This window comes from Natrix helvetica (assembly GCF_964273705.1).
Source record: "Natrix helvetica genome assembly, chromosome: 4".
NCBI lineage: Eukaryota > Metazoa > Chordata > Lepidosauria > Squamata > Natricidae > Natrix > Natrix helvetica.
The window spans coordinates 79,952,874-79,966,183 of record NC_138550.1 but is presented as its reverse complement, the minus strand read 5'-3'; the positions used below and the strand labels follow the sequence as shown (position 1 = coordinate 79,966,183).

Genomic DNA, 13,310 nt, shown 5'->3' with positions numbered 1-13,310 from the left:
AATGAACTATTAACATTTGTATTAATACAATAAACTTGTTCTTATAAAAACCTAGCTTAGCAAGCCAGCTGCTAGCTACCTATTTATGTATACATTTTATGCATAAATATACACAATTTATATAGATTTTCTGATTCTTTGCCTAGACTCATATATTCAGGAAATGATGCAATTCAGAAAGAACTGCAATGTACAAAAGATAGAGATGGACAGATGAAAAATAAGTAGATAGCAACTGACATGCCTAGGTTATTATAAGAACAAATTTATTGTATTAACTCAAATCTTGTGCCCAACTAATAAAATGCGGTGTCCCATATTATCTAAAACCCATATTTAAGCTGTATATAAATATTTTTCAAAAAAAAAGTATCAGCAGACTTACATATTACATAAATGTGGACAATCTTGAGCTGTTCTTTTCTTTCTACACAATTCTCCACAACTATGTGGTATTTCATTTCTATTCCATTCAGGATTTTTTACCCGGCCTAGGAAGAAGCCAGAAATATTTATTTATAACATTTAAATGTTATGCTTTCCACAAAAACCAAATCACTACATATACTCACAAACTGGCTTTATGCAATATAGAAAGCTATAATGTGAACTGTAAGGCATATTCATATAGAATACACTCAAGCCTTTAATAAAGTAGACTCAACATTGCATGGTCAAGTTCCTAGAGATACCTTTTATCATTATCTTCCCTTCTCTATTTCTATTATTCAATGTTTACTTTATATACATTTCCATTCAATAATGGGAAACAGAAATAATTTACTTGTAGCTACATTGTATGTCATCATGGCTATATAAATATGATAAATTAAATAAATAAAGCTTTCTGTTATTCTAACAAGTTTAACCTTTCGTATGCATCCTTTTTCCCCATTAGAGACCTTTAAGAATATACACCTCAGTTTTTAAAGAATAAAACAGATTCATAACTATTAGTATCTTACTAGGAGTCTTAAATCTATCTAATTTTATTCAACATACACTTTAAAACATGGAACTGAATGTTTCCATAGTGATAAGCTATATAGCAATGAAAAACATGACAGCGTCTCAATTATGTAAGGCAGGTATATTTTATAAAGACTGTTACCAATACCTGCAAATGAAAACTGCAGGTAGTCCTTGACTTATAACCATAATTGAAACCAAAATTTATTTTGCTAAGTGAGTTTTGCCCCACTTTCTTGCAACAATTGTTAAGTGAATCACTGCAGTTGAAAAGTTTGTAACATGATTGTTAAGTGAATCTGACTTCACCATTGACTTTGTGGGAAGGTTGAAAAAGGTGATCACAAGACCATGGGACTCAGCAACGGTCATAAATATGAACCAGATACTTGCCAAGTATCTGGATTTTGATCACGTGACCATGGGGATGCTGCAATTGTAAATGTGAAAAATGGTCATGTCACTTTGTTCAGTGCTATTAATTTCGAAAGGTCACTAAATAGTTTTAATTGAGGACCATCTATACTAGTAGTCCTTAAATTATGATCCCAATTGTGACTTGAATTTCCATTGTAAGTTGTTGCAGTAGTAAATCGAATCAGACCTGATTTTAGGGCAATTTTTGGAGTGATCATTAAAGAGTTCACATTGTTGTTAAATGGGTGCCTTTTGCTACAAAGTGGCAAAAAATTGCAAATTCCAATCACATGACCAAAGGATGCTGAAACGACACAGGAAAACTGGTTTCCTAGTGCCTGAATTCCAATCATATGACTGCAGGAGGGATTGTGATTGTTGTAAGTGTAAATACAGATTATAAATTGCTTTTCTGAGGCCATCATAACTTCAAATAGTTGTTGAATGAACAGTTATATGTTGACATACATACATACATACGTATGCTGTATGCCAACAAAAAAAGAGGTATACACAATGTTTTCCTGATTTTTATATCACCACTTTATTTTACTATTCCAAAGTAATCTTTTCATTTTTGTTAGTGGAAACCAATTGGAGAAAAAACAACATTAAATTTATATGTAGATAACTTTATACTAATAGATACCAGAATAGTATAGCAGCTTACAAAAACATCAAAAAGACTTCTCATAAATGTAACCTACAATATCCAAGATTTATCTCTAAAATCCTAAAAGTACAATTCACTATAAAAATGTACATTAATTTGTCTTTTAGAGGTAGCACAAAACAAATAATCACACAAAACAATCTGAAAGTAAATACAGGTATTTTAAATGTACGAAACTTAAAAATCAGTTATTCAGGTGCAAATTTTGAAGTCAGCCAAGAAAAGAAAAAGGGAGGAAGATCAGGGGTCATCTTTTAGGATTGATGTGAGCCAACTTCTTAAGTAACAATGCCTTTCAGAGCATGAACAATAGCTACATATGCTCAAGAAAACAAACCTGACCGTACACAATTACCATGCAAGCCCAGAAGATATGACTCCTTTATAAAGGGTTCCTGATTGGTACAGTAAATTTACCCTAGTTAAGCCAAATCTGATGCAGCTTTACTTGTTCCAGATGCAAATACTCCAAATTCTCTAATAACCTACTCCCTCTGGAGTTTCAATCATCTCAAAATTGTTCGAGAAAACCCTACAGAGATTCCAAAAAGCTATAAAAGAGAGAAGGGATGGATATTTTCCTTCCATTATGGAAATCAAGCCTATATATCTAAACAGAGCAGGCATTTAAGACCCAATGGTTAGATATTTGCTTATGAAACTAATTAGAAAAAACACTCACCACAAAAACAGGTATAAATACTAGGAACTTGTGATGAAACATTTTGACACGCAGGGCATCGCCAGCCACTGTTACCATCTAGAAAACAAGCAAACACCCCTCCCCCAATTTAATTTTCCCAACTTATTTCAAGGTATATTTGATCACCTGTGGTTTATTTTTATTAGTTTTTTATCCCACTATTATTTTTTAAAATAACTCCAGAACACACCTAATATTCCCTCCTCCTCATATTTTACCCATAACAAAAAGGTGTGAGCTGGGTTGGACTGAGAGAGGATGACTGGCCCAAAGTCACCCAGCTGGCTTTCATGCTTAAGGCAAGACAGGTTCCTGGTTTCTAGGCTAGTGCCTTAACCACTAGACCAAACTGGCTCTCATGTTTTAAAGGAGTAGCAATATATTGAATAACAAAATCTTATGTACTGAACCATTTGTTATGCATAAAATTACTTGATGCATTCTCCTAATAATCTGGCTTAATACTGTATGAAAAATCAGAATGCTTGATTCTAATGTAATGAATTTCTCAATACATTTAACAGGACATACTAACCTTCAGTTTGTGCTGCTGGAGATCTTGCCCACTTCTTAATGCAGCTTAAGTGGAAAACATGATAGCAATTTCGGCAGCTCCAAACTGGAGCTACCACACGGATCACCTCACAACATACCATACATTCATATTTTTCTGAGGTGAGTTGCTCTATCAGAGACCCTAGGAGAGATTTTGGTTTGGAAATATTAAACATACTAAATACTAGTACACAAATATTTATTTAGTATATTTGCTAAAATGCAGTAAGTCAGAAATATAACTATATTAATGTAGCATATTTGTTGCAAATTTAGTGGCAAGGTCCACTCAAGCACAGTATTGTAATGGAGACTATTTGGTCTGAACTAGTATATAAAGCCAGTAACCCATTTGTTATGTCAAAGGCACCTTTTCAGATAGAACATCTGTCCCTATGTAGCTAAATCATTCCAATGGTCCTCTTCAAACATCAACCCTAAAAAACATCATGTACTGTGCTATTCCCAGATACCCATTCTTTCAAATCCTGGCAATAACAGTGCCATTATCAAAAAATTCACTTTTTTCATTACTAAAGCAGGCAATCTGATTTTCTGCAAGCACCAGTCCACTTATGCAGCAAGAGCATAATTGTCATTAAACACCAGACAGTAACAGAACATCAGGCTGCTCAGCAGTACAAGAAAGATTAAAAACATCACACAGCTGCTGACATTACAGTATTAGTTCACTGCTTTCTCTGTGATACTGCATTTCAAAAAGTTGTTATAAATGATAACAGTCTCAAATTCATTGTTTTCAAAATGTTCAACTGTGAGAGAACACTTTGACAGCAACATCATAAGCTATAACATAGTCTAAAAGTCTGAATGCATATATTGTGGTTTGTAAATCACAGTTTCTAGTTTAACAGCAGGCATGAACCCAACAAAATACTGTATGGCTTAGGCAAAATATAATTAAGCAAACCATAGCACAGGAATGCACAGGTACAGTATAGGTGATACCTTACTCAGTAGTAGTAACTGTGAAAGGGATCTTGGAGTCCTAGTGGACAACCATTTAAATATGAGCCAGCAGTGTGCAGCAGCTGCCAAAAAAGCCAACACAGTTCTAGGCTGCATCAACAGAGGGATAGAATCAAGATCACGTGAAGTGTTAATACCACTTTATAATGCCTTGGTAAGGCCACACTTGGAATACTGCATTCAGTTCTGGTCGCCACGATGTAAAAAAGATGTGGAGACTCTAGAAAGAGTGCAGAGAAGAGCAACAAAGATGATTAGGGGACTGGAGACTAAAACATATGAAGAACGGTTGCAGGAACTGGGTATGTTTAGCTTAAGAGAAAGAAGGACTAGGGGAGACATGATAGCATTATTCCAATATCTCAGAGGTTGCCACAAAGAAGAGGGAGTCAAACTATTCTCCAAAGCACCTGAGGGTAGAACAAGAAGCAATGGGTGGAAACTAATCAAGGAGAGAAGCAACTTAGAACTGAGGAGAAATTTCCTGACAGTGAGAACAATTAATCAGTGGAACAGCTTGCCTCCAGAAGTTGTGAATGCCCCAACACTGGAAGTCTTTAAGAAGATGTTGGATAGCTATTTGTCTGAAACGGTATAGGGTTTCCTGCCTAGGCAGGGGGTTGGACTAGAAGACCTCCAAGGTCCCTTCCAACTCTACTATTGTATTGTATTGTATAGCTTGGTACTATGTGTGAATTATGTCATTGCCTCAGTCATTGTGGAACTTTACATGCTTGTGAGCTAAAGAAAATTTGGGATATGTTTCACATTTTCCAAAGCAAAGATTAACTCTTAGGATTAACCAATAACCTTAAACGAACAAAGAGTGTCTTGCACCATGCACCCAAAGATCTTTGCAAGCTTGAGACTTTAGACATTATGAAGAACTACTGATAAATCTCCAACTACACAGTTCTCTAGGACATATTTTAAGGCTATTAGTGCTCTAGTTGGAAAGCAAATAAACTATCACATTCAGTTCAAAACCTGAACTGTATCAAAAAGTAATCAGTAACATTATTCAATAGAAAGAAGAGCCGTGAAAGTGATTTTTCTCTCTCTTGTATATATCACTAACTGCTATAACAATTTGGAATTGCTATGTAAAAATAGGAGCATGGGAAATGGGTGGAAAGAGAAATAAAACCATGCTTATTGAGAGATGGTAATTTCTATTGCTACACAATAGTACAAGAACCATATTTTTCTTCTTTATCAATGTCTTCATATTGCAACATTACAATCACAAATTATAGATAAGTTTTTTTCTAAAGTATCTTTCTACTGTATGACGTGGCTACAGTAATAAACCTGCTCTGTTAAGAGTTTCTAAATTTACCTGTATGAGTTTCTTTGCTCTTTGGTGCATCATTTTGCTTTTTCCAGCGTCTGTTTTTATATCCTTCTTGAAGAAGTGGTTTCCTCCCATCACGTGTAGTTGCTTCACAGAACGGCTGTTTCTCTGCCACACTCACTAAGTTTGGACCTCTTTCATGCAGCACAGATTCTTTCCTCTTCTCACTGGTGCGTTCTCTGGGAGGATGTGGAAGGGATGCATTCTTAACATGTTTTGCATTTTTACTTCTGGATGTATCTTGTTTTTTGCCAATTTCTTTATTCCATGCAGGCTCCCTAAAATGCCTGTTTGCAAAAGGGTATTTTCTTCTTGCAATGCTATTGTCAGAAAAGCCATCAGATACTGTTTTTCCAATAGATGTTTCAGATGAATCTGATTGGGTCAGATCTACTGCTGGAATATTTTCAAAAGCCTTTTCCTTCCACTTAGTTGGTATTCTTTTCTCTCTCTCTGATGAATGTTTCTCTTTTTCTTTCAATCCCCTTCCACGTGAATGCATCAAATATGTCTTCTTCGGCTTTGCTCCTCTGCTATTTGCAGTAGCAGCTTCTTTCTCACTGTCTGAAGAGAAATCGCTGTATTGTCTATGATTCATCCTACGCCCTACAACTAATCTAGTGTTTAAACACGGAGAATCCTCTGTGCTCCCTGCAGGTACTTGCTTCATTTGATTTTTCCCATGTGATCGATCATTCCTTGATCTTTGCCACCGCTGACTATGTAAGCTATTGCTTTTAGTTTTACCAATACTGTGAAACCGTGAAGAATTTGGCTGACATCCATGCTGGCTTTCTGGGCTGTAGAAAGCATTATGATCTGTAACTGAAACTTCACATTTACTATGTCTAGGTTGAACAGAAGAAGGTAAAGAATTTCTGCTTGAATCACAATCAAATTCTAGCCTGGATTGATTGCTCCAACTTGAATTGAAAATCTGTCTTTCTCTTGGAACAAAATCAGTTGCATCTGGATTTAAGACACCTAAGAAAAAGGAAAACATATACTATGAAACAAGCATATTCAGTGAAGACACTTAAATCATTTGGGGCAAATAACGTAGAAGCTATTCATTACTTGTAGAAAAAGATTCTTGTGAGCCAATGGAGAATATGAATTTATTATCAAAGACAGTTGTTTTCCTTACACCACAATATTACCACTTTCTCAAATAACAGTAAGATACAGCAATTACAACAGCACTGTTTTAAAAAGCAGTATAGTGACCATATTCATTAATACTGTTGTATGTTATGAAATGGTTGCATATTTAAAGTCGTCTTTAAATATCACATCTAAATTGTTTTTCAAGCTGTAGCTCAGTGTTAAACTCTCCATGAACATCTTGCTGTTATTTTAGGAAAGCAATTATTTTAATCACAATTAGTAGTTCCTACCTGACAACTACTCTGAAAATATTAATGCATAATGCTAAATTTTAAAAGAAAGCATTTATTAAACCCAGGCTACTATTTGTAAAGAAAATAAATCTGAAATAATTATACATTTCATTTCAAACCATCACTGTGCTTGACTCCAGAAAAGGAGGAAAATATATTTTCAGAGCTAAGCCACTGCTGTTCGGGAAGAACGTTTAACAGCTTCTACAGTCTTCATCTTTTCAAATTGCAATGTCTAGTGCACGCACAGACAAAACCAAACAGCTTCTCAATATAATGCCATGCAATTGGAAATAAGCCTAATTCCTTAGGGTGACCTTTGAGTTGGTATTTTGAAGTTTTTACAAGCATTCCGGTCTTGATATTTTGCTGTCCCACTGGCAATCATCTGGACTGGAGAGTCAGGATGCCCCCTTTTATACGAGCGTCACATCTGTTGATGCAAGATGCACTGCAGCAGCAGAGCACGGCTGGAATGAATATTCATTCCTCTCTCCCCTCTTCCCCCACCCCCCGCATATGTTTTGCACGACACATTCCCGGTGCTTCTCACCTGGAAATATATGCCGTTTAATCGCCTTGGTAATTTTAACGTTAAGAACTGTTCTATAGCACCTAATCCAGACAGGCGAGTATGAGAAGGAAATACAATAAACAAGAGAAGCCGTTCTTGCTCTCTTAAGTCCCACTGCAGTCAAGGGAGACAAGAACTTGCCCTGGCGGTCGCTGCACGGGAGACATTCCCGTCTCCCCCAGGCCTCGGGGAGGGGGGACCTCAGCTTTACCGAAGAGGGACCAAGAGCGGAATGGTACCGTTGGCAGAGATGGTGCCCGAAGAGTCAAAGTCTCCGGCTTTTTTCCCCCTTCCGGGAACGGGACGGAAAGCCCGGCCTCCCACGGTCGGGTCATGTCTGGCTCAGTCATCTCAGTCTCTTCTTCCACTCGTGGGCTGGTTTTCCCCAGTCGGGGTCGTCCCAGGGTGGGACTCCCCCTTCCCCTCTTCTTCGAAGTCCCCGGAGGGTCTTACCTGAGTTTGACAGGGCCGCTTCCGCCATGCCTCGCACCGAACCACGCTCTACCAACCGACCCGCCACCTCAACTAGCTGAGCTCCCGCCCTTCCGCGAAGCTACTCCGAAGCGCTCCTACCCGTCCCTCTGCGACGCGCAGGCGCCGTGCTCAGCCCGCCCACTCTTCGCCTCACGCCACCCTCCGGGTGGCCCTCGGCTCCTCCATCCATTGCTGTAGTTCCCACCTGGTAGAGCGGGAAAAGGTATAGGCTGACTGGTTTCGACGGCCGGTATTGCCAGAATAAGGCAAAGGGTGCTTATAGCCAGACTGCCCTGGCCTGCCAAAAACGAGGAAGCTCTCGGCTGCAGGGGAAAAATAGGGAATGCCATATTCACCTCCATTGATATTGAATCTAGCAGCGATCGTCAGAGAGTCGAAACAAATTCATTCAGTGTGAGCTTTTTTCCCCAGGTTCCTCTTTTAAAAATTGCCGTAGACAGGTGCCTTAAAACAAGGGGCTTTTCCCGCCTCTGCGATTTCATTTTGCGCAGAGAAGCGGGCTGTTGGGATAGCACACAGTCGTGTACATCCCTATGGAGATCCTTATGATTATCCCAAAGGCGCTTTTTAAAGAGGAACTTGAAAAAGCACCTTTGGGACAGACGTGCATAGTTTGAACACTCCCTCTAGACTGCAAGGTGTAGCCCTTTAATGTCTGGGAGATTCAATTGTCAGATGTTGGGGGGCAGAATTGCCTCTACTTTCAGCATTGCACTGTTGTCCTTAGGTACAATGGCCCTGATGAAAGAAATGTCCTTCTGGGTTTGGCTCCAAGTGGGGAAAAAGACACTGGAACATGGAGGCTGCTTGGAAAGATGGTTTAATGGTGGACAGGACCACATGGCTTGAGTCCTGAACAAAAAAGGTGGTCACATGCTTCTATGTTGGTGGAGAAAGGCCAAGGGAGGGGCTTGCAGGGTTTTTTAGAATCTGTTCCGCCCCACCTATCTATTTCCTGTTCCTGTGTAAGAAATGTTTTCTGATTGGTTGTCAGACTCCCATGGGGCCATGTAGGGGCAGCTCTCTAGGCTGTGTTTTGAATCCAGGTTTGGTTGAGTTCTCAGATGCCATGTGGTGAGTGGGTAAAGGCTAATCATGCCTTAATCCCATCACCCTGGAGCTGAAGGTGATGGCAACTGGACTTTGTTTTCCTTGAAGACATTTTGCCTCCCTTCCAAGAAGCTCCTCCAGTTCTGACTGAATGGATGTCTGTGAATTTCCACAGTCATTGTGTGCAATAGAAGACACTATCTTATTCTTTTTCAAGCAAAATCTACACTATTATTCTAGTTATGTGTTTGGAGTTGGAGCATTTTGGCAAACACCACAAGCTCTCGCCTGACTAGTTGAGGGGTAAATGTGAAAATTCTGCAATTTTAATACCAAATAATGTAAAACTGGTGAAGTTAAATGGAAAATAGCTATGGTACAGATCAGTAGATAAATACAAGCATTTATTTTTTTCCTTTTACATTTTTTCCCTTTTCATGATGAGAGGTGAGGCTGTGCCTCACTTGCCTCACCTGACTGCACGTCACTGAATGGTAGCCACATCATGAATCTAGTCACATCGAGTACATTTAAAACATTAAGTAGAATATTTGCTGCTCATTTTCTTAATTCAAGATTATGTGAAGACTTAATTGTGTTATACCATGTTTGAATCTGAAAATTAACTGAAACAGAATTATTTATACAAATTTAGAATATTTAACAAGGAAAGACAGGTTTGGGTTTTCTATATTTTTGATAATTTCCAGCTGAGAGCATTGTCAGGTGCATACATCCTACTAAGTTACATGCCATTATTCTAAATATTAAATGTACCCAGTGGTTGAAATTAGGGGATAGTGCTATAAATTTGAAAGATAGCCCTTTGGATTTCATACTTAAATACATTTCTTAGTTAAAATACAAGCTTTTTAACACATATTGTTCCCATTAAGCTATTACCCCAAATTCTAATTTCAATTCAATTTGATTAGTTTATTTCTGTGAAGCCCAATAGGAATAAACATGGCCATTAATAAATAACAATAGTAATAATCAACCTATCCCCAATTTGATCTATACTTCATGTGATTTAATTTACAATGTAATTTATTCAATTTTTATTCACAATTACACAGTGATTCACCCAACAATAAAAAAATCTTACAGAGGTGATATAAATAGTTTTTAAAAACCATTATAGACACCTAAAGAAACGATGGCATTGCTCCATATTCTCCAGCCTACAGGCTCCCCAAAATAGTTCAGTTTCAAATTTCAAGGTGAGGCTATTTTAGAGCATACTTACAAAGAAAAGGTGTCTGTTAGACCCAACCTTCCTTTCTTCACATAAATGGGGACTCAGCCAGTTTTTAATGGAATTTTCCAATCAGGTAAATACAGTCCTATTAATTCTACAAGTACTTGGGTGGTGAACTATTATAGAGCTGTATAGGTTATAATAGACTTTGAAGTGTCCTCAAAAGCTTAGAAGGAACAATTGCAGAGCCTGCAGCACCAATGTAATATTGGTAGTCCTCGACTTACAACCATTGGTTTAGTGACCTTCAAAGTTACGGCACTGAAAAAAGTGATTTATGACTGTTTTTCACACTTACGCCCATGTTCAATGATCAAAATTCACATGCTTGGCAACTGGCATATATTTATGACTTGCACTGTCCTGGAGTCATGTGATTAGCTTTTGTGACCTTCTGACAAGCAAAGTTGATGGGGAAACCAGACTTACTTATCAACCGTGTTATTTAACAACTGCAGCGATACATTTAGCAATGGTGGCAAGAAAGGTAATAAAATGGGGCAAAAGTCACTTAACAACTCCCTTGCTTCCCAATAGAAATTTGGGGATCAACTGTGGTCATACGTCAAGGACTATCTGTATACCTATGCCAGGGCATATCGATCAATAGCATAAATGTTGTATTCTAAATCAATTTCAGACACTTTTCAGAGGCAACCCCAGAAGTGGGTTCCTACCGGTTTGGCCTGGTTCAGCCGAGTAGGTAGTAACTTGGCCTCTCATGCCCCCGAACCAGTTCTATTGGCGGTGCCATAGATGCCACCATCTTGTTTTTTGCTCTGCGCATGCGCAGAAGCAATTTTTTCACTAATGCCCATGTGCGCATAGTGTACCCCCCCCCCCGAAGTGCATCCCTGAGCAAACTGACAGTAAAAGAATCTGGAAACACCACTGGGCAACCCCATATGGTAAGCATTGTGTTAGTCCACACAAATGGGGATTATGAGAGGAGTTGTGAAGATTAAAGTTGTGGGGTCATCTTGCCCCAGGTAGGATTCAATTGGCAAAATCCCACTTGCTCTTATTTTCACCTGCCCACTCAACAGTAACTCTTTGAAATTGGGGTCATCCTATTGAGAGACCATTCATTAAAAGGCAATTCAATGAAAAAATAATTTCCTTCATCTTTGATTTAACCTTTCATCCATCCCAACCCTATCAACTTTCAGACATTAGATTAATCCATAGACAACATTCTACGTAACCTGGGGTAAAATATTCAATTGGGTATTATCACTCTACTGATCTATCCAGATGAATTAGCTCTTGGTCCCATAAGTTTCATGTAAATATTAAAGAGTGCAGCCTGATTGCTAAAAGAAATGGCCTTAATTTACTGAGTGTACTACATTGAATCAAATCAGCCAATTTGTTAGTAGTGAAAAATCTCTGGCCTCCCAAATAGTGTGGCCTGTGTTTTAATGACAATATATCAGGAGAAGAACTGAGGATGCCTTCAGCCAAAACAACTTCCACATTCTGTCTCCAGAATTAGAAGCAGATTGCAGCAAAGATGGCATTAACAGTTTTCCTCACATATTTTCTTCTTTAATTATTGTTATCAGGATGTCAATTTATTTTCAACACACATCCACATAGACAAAAAGAAGTAGGAATATGCAGAAATTCAAATCAAGATATGAACGTTTATGAGAGTTCAGCAATCTGCCTTCTATTAAGAACAATAATATGAAAATGTGGTTTCACCAGCTAGATGAAGCCATTATAGACAGATCTGCAGAAAGATCAGGTTTATGCTTTATTAATACTGCTGTAGATGTCACTGGTTCTGAAAGCCTGAATCAGAACTGTGGTTGGAATAATCTTTCTTGAAAACAGAATAATGGTTATTTCAAAATAATTATTTCTCCCCTAATATTTTTCACTATCTTATCTTTTCCCCAGTTTGGGAAGGACACAATTGTGGAAATTATTTATTTTACTATGAAAGCTCCTTAACCTTTGTTCCATCATGTACAATACTCTTCCCATTTTTAAAAAAATATGGAGAAACCCAAAACAGTTTTTCTTTGGGTTACACAGGTAGTCCTCAACTTACGACCACAATTGGGGCTGGAATTTCTGTTGCTAAACAAGGTGGTTGTTAAGTGAGTCACACATGATTTTATAATTTTGATTACCATGGTTGTGAAGCGAATCTTTGCAGTTGTTTAATGAATCACATGGCCATCAAGTGAATCGAGTTTCCCCCATTGATTTTGCTTATTGGAAGCCAGCTGGGAAAGTCATGAATGGCAATCCGATGATTCCATGATGCTGCATACATACATGGCATTTGCCAAGTGCCCAAATTTTGATCATGTGACCATGGGGCTGCTGCAACAGTCATAGCTGCAAGTATTGATCATAAATCCTGCCTTTGGTGCCTTTGTATGGTAACTTCAAACAATTGCTAAACGAATGGTTGTAAATCAAGAACTACCTGTGCTGTATTTACTGCATTGAAAATTAAAGCTGACACATTTGCTGTCACTACTGCTTCTCATAATTGTTTGATAAAATTTTAATACTGTTATTACTTTTCAGCACAGACTTGCAAATCATTTTTATTGCATGGACCCCTAAAAGAGTTTTGACGTATCCCCAGGATTTTTTAGATCACACTTTGAGAAAGACTGTTCCGGAAGAAACAGCTGCTGGAAAAAAAGCTGGTGATGATTTTGAATTATTTGCGGGGGATTGAGAACCATTTAATATGCCTAATATCCAGTAACCAAAAGTGTCAGTAAAGCCACCCCACCCCCACCATATACATTCTTTCAAGTAACACAAATCAGCAATATTTCCAAATGAGAAAAAAAAACACCAGCAAAATCCACATTATGCGTCTAGGACTTTATATGTTACA

At 38.0% G+C, this 13,310-nt stretch overlaps 1 protein-coding gene across 3 annotated transcripts in view; it reads right to left on the bottom strand.

The window, feature by feature from the left end:
- Positions 1–8,209, bottom strand: part of NFX1 (nuclear transcription factor, X-box binding 1) — a 46,103-nt gene extending 37,894 nt beyond the window's left edge. For all 3 annotated transcript variants that reach the window (XR_014175416.1, XM_081953376.1, XM_081953375.1), the window contains exons 1-5: positions 8,089–8,209; positions 5,647–6,645; positions 3,298–3,459; positions 2,742–2,819; positions 386–491 (exon numbers count right to left, since the gene is read on the bottom strand). Coding sequence is in view for 2 of the 3 variants with exons in the window: in XM_081953376.1 (XP_081809502.1) it covers positions 386–491; positions 2,742–2,819; positions 3,298–3,459; positions 5,647–6,645; positions 8,089–8,116 (1,373 nt within the window). In the remaining variant the exon portion in view is untranslated. The remainder of the gene's footprint in view (positions 1–385; positions 492–2,741; positions 2,820–3,297; positions 3,460–5,646; positions 6,646–8,088) is intronic.
- Between the last annotated feature and the right edge of the window lie 5,101 nt (positions 8,210–13,310).